This window comes from Ylistrum balloti, unplaced genomic scaffold (assembly GCF_031769215.1).
Source record: "Ylistrum balloti isolate Yb309-2 unplaced genomic scaffold, AGI_CSIRO_Ybal_v1 Utg371338, whole genome shotgun sequence".
Classification (NCBI taxonomy): domain Eukaryota; kingdom Metazoa; phylum Mollusca; class Bivalvia; order Pectinida; family Pectinidae; genus Ylistrum; species Ylistrum balloti.
This window is the reverse complement of record NW_026782711.1, coordinates 1,288,535-1,309,161: the sequence shown is the minus strand read 5'-3', so window position 1 is coordinate 1,309,161 and position 20,627 is coordinate 1,288,535. Positions and strand designations below refer to the sequence as shown.

The window sequence follows — 20,627 nt, the reverse complement described above, 5'->3', positions numbered from 1 at the left end:
GCATGCCACAGGCACAATATCAGCAATCTGAGCCTTTTGGTTATTGAGAAGAAGTTGTTTAAATATTTTAACATATTTGACCCCTGTGACCTTTAAAGTGGTTCAAGGTCATTCATTTGAACAAACTTGGTAGTCCTTCATCCCAGCATGTCACAGGCCCAATATCTACACTCTGAGCCTTTTGGTTAATGAGAAGAAGTTGTTTAAAGATTTTAACATATTTGACCCCTGTGACCTTTAAAGTGGGTCAAGGTCATTCATTTGAACAAACTTGGTAGTCCTTCATCCCAGCATGTCACAGGCCCAATATCTACACTCTGAGCCTTTTGGTTAATGAGAAGAAGTTGTTTAAAGATTTTAACATATTTGACCCCTGTGACCTTTAAAGTGGGTCAAGGTCATTCATTTGAACAAACTTGGTAGAGCTCCATGCCAGTATCCTCTGTGCCAAGTATTAGCCCCCTAGACCTTCTAGTATTTGAGAAGAAGTCGTTTGAATGAAAAGTTTACGGACGGCGCACGGCGCACGGCGGACGGCGCACGGCGCACGGCGCACGGCGGACGACGACGGACGAAGCATGATGACTATAGGTCATCGGACCCTTCGGGTCCAGATGACCTAAAAAGATATAGATTGCCAGAAATCTTCAAAGAATCATAATAATTGACTATAAGACAGAAAAATCACACTGCATGTTTGCCATAAAATCAGTATTACCTGCTTGTATCATCAAAAGTCTCCTTCACTTTCTCAAAGTTGTCAACATTTTCAAGCCAAAGCTTCAGCTCACTGTAATATAGATCATAAATCTACACATTTCACAAAAAAATTAATAATTTTTAATGAAACATTTTTCCAAGTAACATTCAGATAATTCTCAATATTAATCTATACACTCTCTAGACCTCCAGCATCACTGACAGGTCTTTGAAAGGCGAAATATCTGGAGGTTGCAGTTTAAATCAATATCTCGCTAATTGTCAATTCTACTTTAAGACGCTATTCACTTAAAGTGTCTTGTACAATTCATTGCTGAAATTTGAGCTATCTTCCCAAAGTTAAACATGACAAATTAGGGCTCTTGTACTATTCACTGTATGGTCTGAGTTAGGCCTAGTGTAAATTTCTAAACCCCTTTCATTCACTCCCATCTCAACCTCGTAAAGAACATCCATTTCAGTTTTTGACGAATTAAGGTCGGTGCATGATGTATTTTCAAAATACATGTTCCAATTCATTTCTGTTTTACAATTCTCAAACAATGAATATGAAATATAAAAACGCTGTTGCTGATAAGGATAGCTCATTAAGTAGGATCACATAACCTCGAATCCTTATCATAACTGGGTCATCAATGGATGGGAACCTACCTTACCTGGCCTTCCTTATGGATGGGAACCTAACAACAGGAGCCCGTGACATTCCATCTCCTAGAGCTCAAACACAGCCTTACCTGGCCTTCCTTATGGATGGGAACCTAACAACAGGAGCCCGTGACATTCCATCTTCTACACCTCAAACACAGCCTTACCTGGCCTTACTTATGGATGGGAACCTAACAACAGGAGCCCGTGACATTCCATCTTCTACACCTCAAACACAGCCTTACCTGGCCTTCTTAATGGATGGGAACCTAACAACAGGAGCCCGTGACATTCCATCTTCTACACCTCAAACACAGCCTTACCTGGCCTTCTTAATGGATGGGAACCTAACAACAGCAGCATGTGACATTCCATCTCCTACAGCTCAAACACAGCCTTACCTGGCCTTCCTAATGGATGGGAACCTAACAACAGGAGCTTGTGACATTCCATCTCCTACAGCACAAACACAGCCTTACCTGGCCTTCTTAATGGATGGGAACCTAACAACAGCAGCATGTGACATTCCATCTCCTACAGCTCAAACACAGCCTTACCTGGCCTTCTTAATGGATGGGAACCTAACAACAGCAGCATGTGACATTCCATCTCCTACACCTCAAACACAGCCTTACCTTGCCTTCCTAATGGATGGGAACCTAACAACAGGAGCCCGTGAATTCCATCTCCTACACCTCAAACACAGCCTTACCTTGCCTTCCTAATGGATGGGAACCTAACAACAGGAGCTTGTGACATTCCATCTTCTACAGCTCAAACACAGCCTTACCTTGCCTTCCTAATGGATGGGAACCTAACAACAGGAGCCCGTGACATTCCATCTCCTACAGCACAAACACAGCCTTACCTTGCCTTCCTAATGGATGGGAACCTAACAACAGGAGCTTGTGACATTCCATCTTCTACAGCTCAAACACAGCCTTACCTTGCCTTCCTAATGGATGGGAACCTAACAACAGGAGCTTGTGACATTCCATCTCCTAGAGCTCAAACACAGCCTTACCTGGCCTTCCTTATGGATGGGAACCTAACAACAGGAGCCCGTGACATTCCATCTCCTACAGCTCAAACACAGCCTTACCTGGCCTTACTTATGGATGGGAACATAACAACAGGAGCCCGTGACATTCCATCTCCTAGAGCTCAAACACAGCCTTACCTGGCCTTCCTAATGGATGGGAACCTAACAACAGGAGCCCGTGACATTCCATCTCCCACCAAACAGCACTTGACACCACCACTTTGCTGGAAACAGCAAACAATAAATATTTAATTACATGTCTATAACTTTAAAGCATGTTACAACACAAACAGTATTTATACGACCAATACTAGTGTACGAACTGTTCACACATGTCTAATAGTGGTGATATGTTGTTAAAGGGTATAGGAACGGTGTACTCACTGCTAATGCTCTACAGCCTCTGTTAGTACTGGCCACTAGACAGCCCTCTGTTGTTGCCATGGGGACATGATAATATTTGTCATCCAGGAGGAGAGGGCCTGCCACGCCTACTGGGATTGGCATGTACCCAATAACATTTTCACAACATGCTCCATTCACCTGTAATTCAGATATTACTTGTCAAGGGTAAGGTATTAGCAAAGACGAAAAAGTGGTGGGGGGGCTTATTTGCGGGAGGGGGCTTATTTGCGGTGAAATACGGTATGTTTTCTTATCACTTGAATCAAATTCTGACTTTCTTTTTAGAGATAACATTTGGACACCTGTGGAACAACTTCAGCAATCTCCTGTACTTGTGTATGTTTTAAACTTTTCAAACTTTTAACTTTACAATATAGTGATATGATTTTTTGTGTTTTACAAGTCATATTGATAATTGTTCTGTACAATTTTACCTACCAAATCATAATGATAATTTCTATATGGTAAGTTTTTCATTGCTTCATTGCTTTGTATATGTGTTGATACCATTCCTCTCCTGAAAAACACACAATAGTGAAGTAAGATTTCAGTCAAAGGTTAATGAAGGAGTCAAATATTTTGTACCTAGAATAGATCTAATTAAAGCTTTTACATTAAAAATATTGTATTCATCATTAACCTAATCATTTTAACAGTTAGAATAGTAGTGACCATAGCTGTCAGTACAATGACAGACTGACCTTATACTAACTCCCCTCTCGTAGTCTCCAAGAACAGTCTCTAGCCTGTAACTGGGTATGTGTTTTTCCTCAACAAGGAGACAAATTTCTTCATCTGTAAGTGCACTTGAACCATCCTATGAAGAATAGATTACATGAACATCACATTACCATAATTCATAAATTTATTTCATGACATGAATTTCATAGTAATAGAAATTTATTACAAAAGACCCATGGGCCTTAACAGTCATCTGACATAAAGTACAAGATTTCAAATTTTTGTACTTGAGAAGAAGTTGAAAATGTGTTTTAAAGATGGCGGCCATGTTTGATTTCGAACCAATCTGAAATTAACACACTTTGGTCAGGATCATGTCAAGATCATTTCAGGTAAGTTTCAGCTCAATGAGACATGTAAAACTTGGGAAGAAGTTGAAAATGTTTACAACGGATGACGTACGACGGATGCCACCGGACAAATGGCGATCGCAATAGGTCATCAGACCCTTCAGTCAGATGACCTAAAATCTTGTAACTATTTAATACTACCTTTTGGCATTTAAAAACAAGCATGCTTTGAACTGCAGTATAGAGAGATACTAACACTCGCTAGTCTTTACCCTTCTCACCAATCTATGTATGGTGTAGATTAAGATCTGTTTTCTGCTATGCAAGCAAGATATCCTTACTTACAACTATGGCATGGGCAAAACAAGGAGTATTTAACACAAATAATGATGATACTCATAATAAGTTAAAGAATACTATTTAAGGATGTACTCTCTTGCCATTTGACTGGAAGTAAGACATAATTCAATATAAAATTAATTCCATCATAATATCTTGAACTTTTGTTTTCTTAAAAACTTTGTTATTGATGGTCGAACTTATAAATATAAAAATGGCAATTTTTATGATGTTTTGAATATCACTTGTGGTACTTTTTTGATGGCATAACTGATGGCATGGTTTGATTAATGGTGTCAAGAACTCCAACATTTCCTGGTTGATAAGGTACTTCTCTTGAGTATAATTCTGCAAGTCTTGGGGAAAATTTCAACTACATATTGCATGAATTATCACGCCAAATCACAGATTTCAAATTCATAACTTCCTACTTGGTAGAACATATTACCACATTTATTGGACCCCAAAAATATAATTTCAGGTTTTTGCTTGACTTTGGATTTTTTTGGTTGATATGTAGTTTAATCCCCCAGAAATCAAATGAAAACATCGCATTTTCACATAATTTTTTTCTTAATGTGCAAGTATTATACATTCACCCTGTAATAAAAAACAAATACTAATGTTTAAAAGTGTTGTTGTGAACATAACAGAATGTTTATTTTTTCAGAAATTAACTCAAAATATATGAAAATGTATGACTTCCGGTTACACATATTCTGATCCCCCTACTGCAAAAAAAGTGGTGAGGTAAACGTCAATTATTTTACTTTTTATCAACTTTTTAAGATGAAACCTTTCAGAAAATCATCACCAGAAAAAGTCTAACACTGGACAATTTTTTTTTGTTTCTCAGAGAATAAAAGACTTCCTCATTTTCTTTTTCTAACTTTTTGAATCGGTAACATAGTATCATAATAAACACTGGATACAGATCAAATATTGTATGGATATTAGTTTCAAATATCCAGTGTCAGATTTCAACAGAATCTTTAAAAAAAAGTCCTTTCTATAAGATTACATGTCTGTGAAAACAAGTTTCCTTTTTAATCAAACAGTTTTTACATACATCAGACTTGAGAATGTCCAAACATTCAGCAACTGGACGTGGCGGCTGTATAGAGGGTAGCCTTTCCAAGGGACGGTAACCAAATTCCAATAGGTCCGTCTGAGTCTCTTTACTGTCCATCGTCTCAGTTTCCTCGTCTGAACTCTCATCTTCACCAATAGTAAATGTTGTCTTTTTCTGAGAAATATTTGTAGTTTCCACAACAGGTTCTGAAGACACTTCTGGAGCTGAGAATTAGAGAACATCAGTTCCCTTAAATTACCATGATTGTAAAATGTTGTGCAGACAACATGTCTCAGCATTTATTGGCTTGTTCCATTCATTTATACATGCAAACATCTGGAGACATTGTTTATAAACGTGGAAAACAAATTTCTAAAATGATCCTTGGTAGAGATTGCTTACATGATACCGAATGTCTTGTACAAGTATAATCTGGAAAGTCTGCAAATTTGTAATGATAAAGACAAACCAAGGAATTAAGTTAGCTTTATACTGAACAGATATGCAATCCAACCTTGGTAAATCTCAACCTAGTGGATTTTTGGGGTTAAAAACCTCAGTCTACAGTCTGAAACAGTATATGGCCAAGAGGAATTATTATATACCTGGTAAGTCAATGGAACTGGAAATCTGACGGAGTCTTGCCCCTGAACGTTTACAAGATGGACATAGTCTGCTTGGCACATCCACATCATCATCAAAGAACATATATTTTACAGTGAGGAAGATAGCCAGCACCAGCATTACCATTAGGTCTGCATTCACTGTTAATTGTCTGCAAGATTACACACAAATAGTATATTTATATTCAATACCAAACCAATATTCATTGATATAAAATTTCTGTATTGATACAATTCCTTTATCAGAATCAGCCATTTCAGAGACATCTTACAGAGATTATATAGATAATCACATTTAAACTCATTTACGAACACTGAGCTCCGAGTTGTGAGTTAATGTGTTCCAATCGAGAAAGAGATGTGAATTTATCAATTTAACACTAACTTGTATGTAAACAAAAAATATTTTCTAAGCTATCTTTAGAGTTTGTGTTTCTACATTAAGAGCCAAACTGTTAGCTACTTGGTATACTGAATCACAAATAACTATGTGTATTTTAACAAAATACCAGACTGATAATTAGAGTTTATTTGAAGACAATATATATATATGTGTGTGTGTGTACCTGTAATACATATATGATCTTAAGAATTTTTTAAAAAATAAGTTTTCCTATGAAATTTCAGGACACAAATCTTCTATGTATTTATTTAATTGAGCCTTGGCAAGCAAAAATCAAAACTTCCAGACAAGTTTCACAAAATCTTATATGAATTGTAAACAAATTTAAGATACTTCTTTTCACATAACTCCGAAAAGATTTTGAAAGGTTTTTGAAGATAAAAGTAGATGACAAAGTCGAACAGAGGCATCATTTTTTTTGGTGCTAATTTCAATTTGAGACATAACCTAAAATATCTATATTATGAAGTCACAATCAATATCTGACTGAAAAAGCCCAAGAAAATCAATCACTTGAAACAAAATTGTACTTGTAGTGAAATAATTCCTGATGGTTATGATGCATTCTACAGTGAGAACACCAACATAATGTCCCGTCTCTAATTTATTGCTTTCACTATCTAATGGCAGATCTTTCTTTATCTGTCACACTCAACCAATCAAGCTAAAGAGAAGTTCTCTCTAGCTAAGTGGTATACTGCTGCTAGTATTTTACGAGGGTTACATACTCCCCCTCCAGGGAATAACTCATCTTGGAGTTTCCAGGTGTTACGGCAATGCTTGTGAAAGTAACACTATACACTTTTCCCAAGTCCCTACTGTTACATATGGGGGGTGAGAACACAGCCACCACAAACCACAACAACACCATGTGTACAGTATATCCAGAACGAGGCTTTATTCAGGTCACATATCAACACACTAACAATCATGGCACACACTAAAGTACGGACTAGCTATCCGGACATAACACCTACATTGGCACAAATTTAACAAAGATCATTATTTATTTCAATGCCTTCATTAAGGCATTAGGATTAGAATCCAGGACCCCTGACTTACTAGTCTGACCCTCAACCAATCGAGCTAAAGAGAAGTTCTAACTAGCCGAGTGGTATATTGCGGCTAGTATTTTACAAATGTTATATTCAATCAAATATCTCCCTCATAAATCATTAAATACAGATATAATTCCAACTTTCTAGATGACCAAGTAGGATAAGGTTTACTTACCTTTGTATGTGATATTGCCAAAAGTCGAGTTCAGGAGTCAGTTCCTTGTTATCAGACATGGTACTGGTTGTGATCATGTCTCCCAAACTTTCTGCTTTGCTTGCCTCTTTGCCTAAACGACTATGTATGTGAACCATCACAAGGCCAGCAGACTGTGCAAGAAAAACAAGTATTTCCTTTCCTCAGAAAATATCATCTGGGATTACTAATGCACACCCCTCATGTAGTTAATTTCAATTAGGTTTAAAAATATTGCAGATAATCTCAACTGGGCTTATACTGCTGTGATATGTTTGACTATCTATGTGACTAGGTTAGAATATTTACAACAATGAGTTTGACCCACTGTGCGGCTGCATTGAAATTATTATGATGCAATCAACTAATTGTGCAACTGAGTAGTAGTAAAAGTTACCATGTCAAGTTTGACTCACTGTGTGAACTAGATGTACTAATTACCATGATGAGCTGGACTCATTGTCTGACTGAAAAGTAAAATTTACCATGACGAATTTGACTCACTTTGCAGTTTAACTGCAATACTCACCATGATAAGTTTGACTCACAGTGTGACCGAGATGTAATATTTACCATGATGAGTTTGACTCACAGTGTGACCAAGATGTAATATTTACCATGAGTTTGACTCACAGTGTGACCGAGATGTAATATTTACCATGATGAGTTTGACTCACACTGTGACCGAGGTGTAATATTTACCATGATGAGTTTGACTCACACTGTGACCGAGGTGTAATATTTACCATGATGAGTTTGACTCACACTGTGACCGAGGTGTAATATTTACCATGATGAGTTTGACTCACTGTGTGACACAGATGTAATATTTACCATGATGAGTTTGCCTCACACTGTGACCGAGGTGTAATATTTATCATGATGAGTTTGAGTCACTGTGTGACAGAGATGTAATATTTACCATGATGAGTTTGACTACTGTGTGACAGAGATGTAATATTTACCATGATGAGTTTGAGTCACTGTGTGACCGAGATGTAATATTTACCATGATGAGTTTGACTCACTGTGTGACAGAGATGTAATATTTACCATGATGAGTTTGACTCACTGTGTGACAGAGATGTAATATTTACCATGATGAGTTTGACTCACTGTGTGACAGAGATGTAATATTTACCATGATGAGTTTGACTCACTGTGTGACAGAGATGTAATATTTACCATGATGAGTTTGCCTCACACTGTGACCGAGGTGTAATATTTATCATGATGAGTTTGAATCACAGTGTGGATGAGTTGTTATATTTACCCTTGCTCTGTGACAAGATTGAAATATTTACCATGATGAGTTTGACTCGCTGAGTGACTGGATTTGGGGTTTTCTCCTTCTCCTCAGCCTCTAACATCTTAGCCAGTTGTTGTAGGTGTCGGAGTGGCTTGCCATGGTTCCTCTCACGAGTGACATCTAGGACAAGGGCCAGACAAGCGGGGTAGAATGTCATGAACACCAACAGGTTAGCAAGCACAGACAGACACCCAAAGTATGCCATCATTTCAAGTTGTTTTACGCCTGTCAATATAGAGATGTTGACATAAATTATATTCATTGAAATGTTATTTTCTTGCAATGGCACTCGGAAAATAAATATATTGATTAAGTGGTGGTGGTACAAAGGTAAGCCATCATGCTGAAAGAGAGATAATGACAACCCCTGCAGACATTACGACCGGTATTTTCCCCACAATTGATAATTGGGGATCAAATCCGAGTTGTTAGAAGAGAGAACGGGCTGAAACCCATGCTTGATGCATGCAGCATTCAAGACCACTGTATGAAATGAAATTAGGCATTGCAGCTACTAAAGCACCCTTAACAATATCAACAGACAAACAAGAGGTCAAATGGGCCTGCACTGCTCATCTCCTATGCACCTTATAAATAGACAACTTTCCTGGAAGTGTTTTTTCTAGTTTCTCAACAATTCCTCATCAAATTCTGCCCAAGTGTCATATCCATTCTTCATAATACATGGACATTTTGTATATTTTAAAAAATAACAAAATTCAAAGTATCATGGTTATCAAACATGGCTGTTTGAAGATTTTGACAAATTTGACCCCTGTGACCTTGAATGTGAATCAAGGTAAGCACTGTTAAAAAGATAGATAGGTAATGATGTAAAATTATTCATTCTAAAACAATGCCTTCCTGACAAACATACATAATGTTACAATATACAATATTTCTTTAAGAAATTAACAATATATCAAACAAGTTTTCCAATATGCCACAGCAACAAGTGTAGTCTATGATCAACATTTTGTGAAAAATATCTGACTAGAGGCATGCCCAAGTGTAGACAACACTGAGTGATGTTAGGCATAGAAAAACAATCATATTCAGTTTGGAAGGAACTGACATAAACAAATTAATTAATGACATCTGCTGCAATCACAACAGACCCTCATAATTCTTAGAAAATCATTAAAGATATCTACACATGGTATCCTTTTTTAAGTTTTTCTTTCACTGCAACAAAGTCAACTGCTTTAGATTCACCTAGGAACAACACTCTGAATACAGTTACAAATGTAAACGATGACCTGTAAACAGTTGTTAGATCTCACCCAATCTTATTGATTTTACATGGTCTACAACTAAGACTTCTCCCATTAATACAAGGCATATACAATAACCATCAAAGATATTACAGAATTTGAAAGGAACCATGTGACTCTGATCTTAAACAAGAAAAAGGACTTTGTTGACCTATTGTAGAACCAAATATGTATACCTGACAAGGTGCCGACACCTATGACCAACATCTCCACAATGGCATCCAGAGTTATTGATGGGCCAAGTTCAGCCATGCCTGTAGCAATGTTCTTTTGTACCTCCTCCTGGCTAGTGGAACCAACAGCAAACCGTGCCAAAGCACATGCCTTAGAAAGGTCAACCAAGAGGAGGAATAACGGCAGTGCCTCACTGGAAAAAACAATCACAGCAATCTCTTCAAAATGAGGTGCAAATCCAGAACATGTTTAATGACTTCCATATCACTCCACACTGCAATAGCCATAAGGTGTTCTTTAATTATTGTAATTAGCTGTTATATGTAAGACTTCCTAAAGAAAATAAAGCATATCAATGTAGCAAGAGTTCTACAGGACCTGTATCACTCATCTGCCTTTATTTGAATAAAATAACCTTGGATAAAATCATTTATATAGAAGTGTTCTTTGCCCAAGAATGTTTCAGATCAAAATGGGACTGAATATTGTCATTCCTATGGATTAAAAATAATTTTATAAAATTTGCCCTATTTCCCATATTAAGCCCCATCCCAAAGGGACCATGACCCATCATTTATACAAAATTATTTTCCTCCATGCCAGGATTTATCAGACCAAATTCAGACAGAATCCCAACATTCCTATAGAAAAAGGATTTTAAAGAATTTGCTCTCTTTTTTCCGACAGGGCCCTGTCCTTATGGCATAAGCTCAGTTTAATCCTTCAGACCAGGTGAGCTAAATTGAAATCTAATATAGAAGTCATTTCCTAAAAAACATTTCAAAACTGAAATAAAAAGTATTTATTTCAGAACAACCATTCAAGTATTCTTAGAATTGTGTGAATAACAGCAACATTAAACAGAATTGTTTATGAGCATTAAGAGTTCTATGCTGCCAAAAGTTCCTGGTAAAGCCAATTATTTGCAGATAACCAGCAAAGAGGTTTCATAAGAGTAATTATTCTAATGATTTACTCTCCACTTACATGTATACAGTTAACTCTAAACTTAATCTTACCTTAAGCCAGTGAGATCCTTTTTAAATATCTTGATGACAGCTACACTAAATATAAAACTGGAGAATAGTGTGAAAACTCCAGACACACCTGTAATATAAATCAGAAAATGAAACTTAGTTGAAATCACCTCTGTAAAACCAAATTTGAAGAATACATATATAATACACCATAGCATACATATGTTCGCTTGTCCTCTGAGCCAGGTAAGCGTAACACTTGTATGGTTCCGAAATCAAAATCTGCCTTGCAAAATAATTGTACATTCATGGTTCCTCATCTGCACTGTATCAGCAAGTCTTTCATTTGTCCTGTATTATTGTAATATACATGTACAATTGTATTTATATGTACCAGAGTAGATTTGCTGAGAGGTATCAATTAACATGATGATGTTAGTACTGATCAAAATAATATTTTGTCTCTCTTCCTTGGTTCTATCTAGCAGGGCTAGCACTCATCAGAGAAAATAATACTAATCTAAAACTCATTCCATTTGTTACACCATATAACAGGTAGAATTTGTTATACACAAATTTTCTCATTTGATAATGTAACTTTCACAAATAAAACCCACACTGACAAAATAATGATAATGATAATCATCACTGTTATAATATACAGACTATAGAGTATAAGGAAGACGATAATTGCTTGGTTGCCGTTTTTGTGTATTATTTCACAGTGGACAGTCATATGAAGATTGTGTCCAGCTTATGGAGTCACCATTCCCCGAATCCCTAACTTACCTAATAAATAATGAGAGCCCAGTCTTCTGAGGCTACGGAACTGTAGGTAAACATAGACAACTGCTAAACATCTAGCTATTGATACTATGATGATATCCAAGCTCTCTGTCTCCTGAAAACAAAATGTCAAAGAATCATCGTGTGTTAACACATAATTAAAAAATACATACTTCAAATAATTTCCTACTTTGTTGATACTGGTGCATTATAGAAATCAGTACATATATCAATATGGTTTATAACTTTCATTTAGTTTTTTTGCTATGATTTCAAGAACAATTTGAATATTACAGTAGTTTTATTGATGGTGATTGTTATTTCTGGTGCATTATAGAAATCAGTACATATATCAATATGATGTATAACTTTTATTTTGTTTTTTTTGCTATGATTTCAAGAACAATTTGAATATTACAGTAGTTATATTGATGGTGATTGTTATTTTGAATTATTACAACAGAAAATTTATTGACATTAAACAACATATTGATATGTAAGTGAACAATAAGTACCTGGTTCTGAGGTGACATATGGAGAAGGTCTCCAATTGCCAACATGCTCATGGACACGACACACACAGTGACGGTCAATGTGCCAATGATCACCTCCAGCGGGTGGCTGGCACACAAGTACCCATACCCACGGAAATATTGTCCAAACATGTCTTCCATATCCTCCTCAGCAATATGATCTTCAATGAACAAAAACTGAAGATAAGCACTGTTTACTTGTATCTACCATATATACTGTAATTATCTGTTTGACCCGATATGTAATTCATCAATTCAATATTGTACAAATGTAATTTTCAGTACATTTTAATAGGATAATCATATGAATCTAAATATGTAATAGGGTGTATTGCCATGAAGAACATGTGTAATAAACCAAAACAGAAAAGCAAATCAAAACAAAATGGAAAGTCTTTGTGACTATTCTTGAAAGACAGCATAAATGATTTACTGATTATTGTAGATTTTCTATGTAAAATGGGTCTTTTTAGTTGCTTTTAACGGTAATCCACAATCATGATCCCTTGCTTGGACAATATTCTAGGATACCTCAGTCATAGTGACCTTGATACAATATTACCTCATAAAAATGAGACATCAGATATAATATACTGATACTATTTGCAGGGTTTTCCATATGAGCCGGTTGCCAGCCAATTTAACCGGCTACTTTGATCATTTGGCCGCCTACACCAATCCAGTTCCGTTATAATGTTCCTTACACGACTACACAGCAAGCAAGCCTCCTACTTTCACTACACAGCCTACTACTAACAAAATTATGGAAAACCCTGCTATTTGTCAGCATAGACGAAAGAGATGAATCATACTTTCATTAAAAGGAAGGGTTTATATATATAAAAAAAAAACAAAAAAACACCATACCGGGACTCAAACTAGTAACCCTTCTGCCTCTAACCTGACACTTTACCACATAACTAAAGGGAGCTTTCCGCTAGCTAAGGCTAAAAAGGCAACCTGTTCTCTCAACTTCTACATTATAATAATGACCTTGTGCAAAATTATCCTCTTTCTATTTTTATTCTGGTTTTACTGCGACTCTCAAATGTGTATGCGAAAGGAGTGATTCTTCACTAGGACTAACACATGTGAATATTGCTTGTTTGTTTGTCATTACCTGGCTGATTATCCCAGTAATAGCGTTATCCTCCGATATCTCACAAGCTGACACCACACCGGGTGAGCATGCATGTAGTGGTAACTATGGGCGGTTGTATGAATTTGACTTACTGACATCAATATCAGAGAAAAAAACTACCAGGTAAAGGTAAACAAATTATGTTGGTTTCACCCAATCATGATAAGAATGTTATCAGTCTACACATATTTTCAAGAAGTTGCATAATCCTCGGACTTTAAAAAAAACAACACGGAGATCAATATTCCGTTGATTTTCTCATGAATATCGTCTGTATGTGTCATATCACACAGCCATTATACATTTCTGTTATGTTCACGTCCATTCTTACCTATTCGTTATCATCCTTGTTGAGTATCTCTGTGAAAATGCTGTAAAAAATGTCAAATTTCTATATATAACACCGTGTGTTGTTGCTAAATATATCCAGCAAAATGTCACTTCCGCATCCGGACAGAGTACAAGGATGTTTCTGTGCGGTAGTTTCGTATTTAAGATATTGCGCGGGAAAACAAAATTTGTAGAAATGGAGAACCCTTCAAAGCAGCTGTTTTGCCTTTCAAAAGTAGACGTACATTATATCGATCTAACACCATAATGCTCGTATTCAATATAGTATGATGTACGAGTCTGTGTATTTTCAAGCAGTTCTTCAGGGCCAATCGTAGTACTGGAGTACCCATGGTCTTTCCCAACTTAATATATAAAACTGTAAATTTGCTAGAGCTACAACATTTCGGCTTTATCGTCAACCCTGAGACTAGACGTACATATAATAAAACACATATTGTAATAATATTGTGAAATAAGATGTTCAACTTATAGATATATATGTTAATGTGAAATAAGATGTTCAACTTCTTTTATATACTTAGCTTGACGCCCGCTGTTAATATTGCAAGACTCAGTGAGTTAATGGGAAAACCATAAAGTGAATGTATATAGCAAGGGAGAATTGGGATGTAATAGGTATGGAGTTGATTGACTCGGTGTTGCCACGACATGCACTACTATGAGTATTTGTCTCAATGTTTTATTTATTTATTTATCTATTATTTGTTTGTTTATCTATTTTATTTGTTTATGAAAAGAACAGAAAATTATTGTTTAGCCTGCAATAAATCATATCAGTGTGTAGAAATGCAAGATATGGACTACATCTTGTCACAAGTAAACATTCACATATACACTTGTTGGGGATCGATAACAGGTGAGGGTACCGATTTACTCATGATAATCTGTTCTTGATATTAAAGGTTTATCGTCTGCTTAATTTATCTCATCAAATATTTGTTGTAGTAATTGGTCACAATTATACGTCATCACACGACAGTTTGCTGTATCCGATAGGTCAAAGGTAAGAGCAACTTAGTGGGTTTTTTTTATCTGAAGTTCCACATTTTGTAGAAAAAATATATAAAAGATTCTTACCAAATTTGCTGCGACAATCAAATATAAACGAACAACGCTATGTGTCTTTTTAGTGGAATGCCACCCTCTGTCGTTAGCATAAACAATCAGTTTGCATACAGACCAAACTTTTAAATAACACACATTTGCAGGCATTGTGATTCTGTTTTATAAAATTCGTTCGGCAAAGATGCTTTATTGACGGCTCTTTTCTGTTGTTAAAGCAATAATTACAGCCGCAAACTTGTGAAAAGTAAAACTATTTCCAATATGAATCAGCAACACATTTACGATGCAGAATTAGCTCATGTAATCAATCTTAACATGTGTTAAACCAGCTGCAACCGAAATAAGCATTTATGTCTATGTATAAGTAATGTTTACACAAAATTGTCCAACATCTACAAAAATGAACTTTTGTCGTGAATATCTAGATTAAGTGGATTAAATAAAATTGTCTTTTTCTGCAGTAAAATCGTCAACATTGTGTACATGTAGTTTTGACTGATAAGTAATATCCTCGAAAGACTGATTTATTTAATGAGTATCTTAGAACTGCCATTTTATCTCCACCATGTCACGAATCTTTAGCGTTTTATCTTGAGTGATTTCAACAAACAATATTACAGGAAATTCTACACCAATTCTAATTGTTATTAGAACCAACATCCTGACAGGGGTAAACAATGGGTAATAACATCAATAATAACAGTACAACGTCTGTCTGTCTGTCTGTGGTATAGAAGTCGCAATCTGTACAAAGTCGTCTGTCTGTGGTACAGATGTCGCAATCTGTACAACGCCTGCCTGAGGTAAAGAAGTCGCAATATGTACAGCGCCTGTCTGTGGTACAGAAGTCGCAATCTGTACAACATCTGTCTGTGGTATAGAAGTCGCAATCTGTACAACGTCTGTCTGTGGTATAATCTGTACAACGTCTGTCTGTGGTACAGAAGTCGCAATCTGTACAAAGTCGTCTGTCTGTGGTATAGAAGTCGCAATCTGTACAAAGTCGTCTGTCTGTGGTATAGAAGTCGCAATCTGTACAACGTCTGTCTGTGGTATAGAAGTCGCAATCTGTACAACGTCTGTCTGTGGTACAGAAGTCGCAATCTGTACAAAGTCGTCTGTCTGTGGTATAGAAGTCGCAATCTGTACAACGTCTGTCTGTGGTATAGAAGTCGCAATCTGTACAACGTCTGTCTGTGGTATAGGTAAGCTGTACAACGAAGTACAGAAGTCGCAATATGTACAGCGCCTGTCTGTGGTACAGAAGTCGCAATATGTAGGCTACAGCGCCTGTCTGTGGTACAGAAGTCGCAATCTGTACAACGTCTGTCTGTGGTGCAGAAGTCGCAATCTGTCTTGATGTTTTCACCGACTAGATTCATTATAAAGTAAGAAATTGGGAAAATATTACAAATAAAGGCAAAATGTAAATTTTATGTCAATATTTGACGCCAGGTTGAATACATGTCCTTGGTATGCTCGATATCACTAGCTACATCATGAGCCAAGTGATAGTATTACGACACTGAAGTACTAGCAGAGCACCGATGCTGATTTGAAGTTTAAACACATTTAACCACGTGACCCTGACAGGAGGTCAAGGACATCATCTGATCTAGAGTTCATTACTGGCCTGTTATCTTGACTATGGGCTATTTGTTTTTAAACATTTGATCCCCATGACACCCCATGATATTGAAAGTGGGTCAATACCATTTCATTATTTCATTAAAAAAATTGAAAGTCCTTTATCAAAGAAATTACTGACCAAATATCATGACTCTTGGGATCTAGATTATTTTAAGTGGTTTGAATCTTTTAAAAAGTTTGAAACTTGTGACCTCAAAAGTGGGTCACGGTCAATAGCCTTCTACCCTAGCCTGCTATTCACGAAGATAATGCCCCAGTTGTTTAGAAGTCATTTTAAGATGTAAATGCAATTTTTTATCCCCCTTTACCTCAAAGTGGGTTAAATAATCAAATTCATTTAAACAAACCTGGAATTCTCCATGCCAATATGGAACTTTCCTATGATGTAAACGCTCCCAACAATTGCATTGTATTTGAACATTGTCACGTGGCCTTTATTCACCTAAAGCAGACAAAAATGTAGCTCTCATCAACAGAACAAGAAGAAAAGGTTTGAAATGATATTTTCCCTTCTACATCCTTCTTTGCTATTTCAGTATGGTTCTTGTTTTTGTATTGACAGTAGAATTAATCATGTAATTACATTGTTGAATAAGGGGAAGTTATTAAGTATGATAAAAATCCTTTCATTGCATTCTTACAAATGTCAGTAAGTTTTCAAAATCAAAGATGGCTATCTGTTAGCCATTTCTTTTTTTCTGCGTAGTTCCAAAATGAAACTTATAGTTATGCAGAAATCTACAAATGAGAATTGTTATTAAGTGGTGGTAATAAAATGTATATTTCATTGCAAATGTCCAAGATGGACACCAACAGCCATTTTTTTCTGCTAATAGATACCAAAATCAGTCAAGCACAACTCTGAATCCAGTTAAACCATCAAAACCATCATTTCAGATTTATGAAAGATGCGCTATGTAAAGAAGTAGCAATAACAAACTTTAACTTAAAATTCAAGACCGTCCATATTGTCTTTTGCACAGCTTAAGACCAAGTGGAGTCTACATAAAAGTTGCTGTAGATCTATTTCAGACATGAGGCCCATCAGCTTTAAGGGTCACCTGACTAAACACAACTTCAACTTCAAAAAGCCAGAACTTTGTAACTTACAACAAATTGGTTCCATTGTTGAACTCATCCTAGATCTTATTGTTATAAGACTGCATACCAAGTTTCATACAAATGTGTTCATATTTACTCAACTTATTGTGTTCACAAGGTCAATGGTAATAACACTGCAAAAGGGCTATAACTCTGTAAATTTTGATCAAATTGGTCCTGTTGTCAAACTCTTCAAAGATCTTATTAATATATGGCTTTGATCAAAATCAGTTCATATTTACTGAAATTATCATCTTCACAAAGAAAGTTCAGTGCATGACACAGGACGACAGACTAACAATGATTGCTGTAAGTGATCATGACCTACAGTCATGTGACCTAAACAGGCTATAACAAATTGTAATTTCAAAGTCAAAGGCTGCCTATTGGCAATTTTGTTTTTCAGACCTGATCTGAGGGACATGTACAAAAGAAATATGAGAATAATTAATTCTTTCCTTCTAAAGAAATAGATATGTCTTGAATATATTAAGAAATAGATATGTCTTGAATAGATTAAGGACACGCATATAAATGATAGACTAAGGATGAAAGGCAATTTGAACAGGCCACAATTAGATGACTGCCGGTGTAAACAAAAACCCCAAAAAGATGCAGATCGTTTTGGTTTTAATCATTTGTTTCATAAATGTATGTGACTTGATAACAAGACATTTTCAAATGAAAAAGTAAGAACGGCTCCTAATAAGCAATGAATAGAAAACTACATATACAAGTATGCTAATTTTTCTTATTCTGCATCAATAACTTGTCATCTCTTCACTCAGATCTTCAAACACATTATTTATACTTTAATCGAAATAAAATCCTTTTTTTCTGTATCCCTATAAAACTAGACACACAATAAGATGTATCCAAATATTATGATCAAATATTCAAAGATACATACAGTGTACACTCTACATATTCCTGATATACAATACTTATACATTGTATGATCTATATTTACGCGATATACAGATATTTTTCACACCTATAGAAGCTTCTCAGAAACAGTCCAATATAAATGACAGACTACTGCTGCTAATTGGTGATTTTAATGACTTATACTCAATGAAATAAGATGAAGTTTATGCCATAAAACACACAACAAATAATGTCCATTTCAGGGTGGGTTAAGTAATTTCATCAGTTGATAAAAGGATCCTCATGTAGCTTTATGCTAATACAAAGAAATACATATTTGAGGAGACTTTTGACTTCTTTGGAAATAAGTTCGCTTGCTCAGGTTGCTCAAAGGTTAGTTTAAATCTACTAGTGGTAAGTGAAAAATTTTAAGTGTTGTTACTGAAAAAACAAGAGAGTTAAAGGCAAAATTAAAATATAACAAGAGGCCCAAGGGGCCTTAACGGTCACCTGAGGAATATATATCAATAATCTGGGGATTTTAAAATGTTGCAAAATGTAACAACACTTGTGCATGACCATGTGTAAAACATCTGCACCAAGTTTGAACATGACCCACCCAATGGTTCTTGAGAGGAAGTCCATAATGTAGCCAAACAGAGGCCAGGATGGCCATCTTGGATTTTGAATCGCCCCAAAAAGTTAAAACACTTGCCAGGACCTTGTGTAGAACATTCGTATCAAGTTTCTCCTTTTCCCCCCTCCTGGGGCCCCTATTGGGGCCACACCCTTTTTCTTCGCAAACTTCAAGCGGCTTCCCATGTGGATGCTTTGTGCCAAGTTTGGTCAATATCCATCCACTGGTTCTTGAGAAGTAGTCATATAATGAAGGTTTTTACATATGGCCCCTTTTACACCCCTTATGTGCCCCAAAGGGGACATTATCACTTTTTTCAACATAATTTCATATGTCCTTCACTAAGGGATGCTGTCTACCAAATTTGTTTGAAATCGGTCAAAGTTGAATTTTCGACCCTTTTGAGCGCTCCCTAGTGGGGCCGTTTTTGACCCGATTTTTTTTTCATTCGCAAACTTTGTAAACCATGCCATAAGGACCCTAAATATCAAATAGGAACTTAATCTGACTGTCAGTTAATGAGAAGAAGATTTTTAAAGATTTACCTAATTTTACCCCCTTTTCCCCCCTCCTGGGGCCCCTATTGGTGTCATGCCCTTTTTCTTCGCAAACTTGAAGAGGCTTCCCATGGGGATGCTTTGTGCCAAGTTTGGTCAAAATCCATTCTGTGGTTCGTGAGAAGAAGTCGAATATGTGAAAAGTTTACAACGCACGACAAGACAAATCATCATAGCAATAGGTCACCATGAGCCTTCGGGTTGGTTGGTTGGGTCTATCTTTGAAACTTGTCACTAACCATTGGCTTTCTCTAACCTGCCTTTGAACAACCAGGGCCTGGTGGTTTTATTGGTAATCCTAGGTATATAGCATTCTGTCACACATCATTGGTCAGATACTGATGATCAATTCATGACATAATACTTTTTCACCCTGAAAAATTTCACTGGTAATTTAGTACTCTAGTCAACATAATCATGGTTATGTGATCATTTGATATTGAGGTGTTGTTTTTCCAGTTTACCATGTGCTGCAAATAATTAAAGCTTAAAGTAAGTGTTATTTTAATTATTGAACAATATCAGCAACATGTTTTGTGATTTCTCTTTATATGTACTGAATGCCCTTTTACCTGAATAGATATTATTTGTTAGAAGTAATATGTATTAAAACAATCTTTCATCCCCTTTAGGGTGAGATAGGGGGATCTCAACCCGAGATGATTATTCAG

At 36.2% G+C, this 20,627-nt stretch overlaps 1 protein-coding gene across 1 annotated transcript; it reads right to left on the bottom strand.

Moving 5' to 3' along the window:
* Positions 1–714: 714 nt before the first annotated feature.
* LOC132562066 (3-hydroxy-3-methylglutaryl-coenzyme A reductase-like) lies at positions 715–14,128 on the bottom strand. Its single transcript, XM_060226796.1, has 14 exons — positions 14,057–14,128; positions 12,567–12,745; positions 12,055–12,166; positions 11,308–11,395; positions 10,291–10,481; positions 8,836–9,065; positions 7,514–7,665; positions 5,860–6,029; positions 5,252–5,478; positions 3,514–3,629; positions 3,251–3,329; positions 2,792–2,950; positions 2,546–2,631; positions 715–790 (listed from the first exon to the last, which is right to left on the bottom strand). The coding sequence occupies exons 2-14, from the start codon at positions 12,723–12,725 to the stop codon at positions 715–717; spliced, it is 1,845 nt and encodes a 614-aa protein (XP_060082779.1). The 5' UTR covers positions 12,726–12,745; positions 14,057–14,128.
* Positions 14,129–20,627: the final 6,499 nt, after the last annotated feature.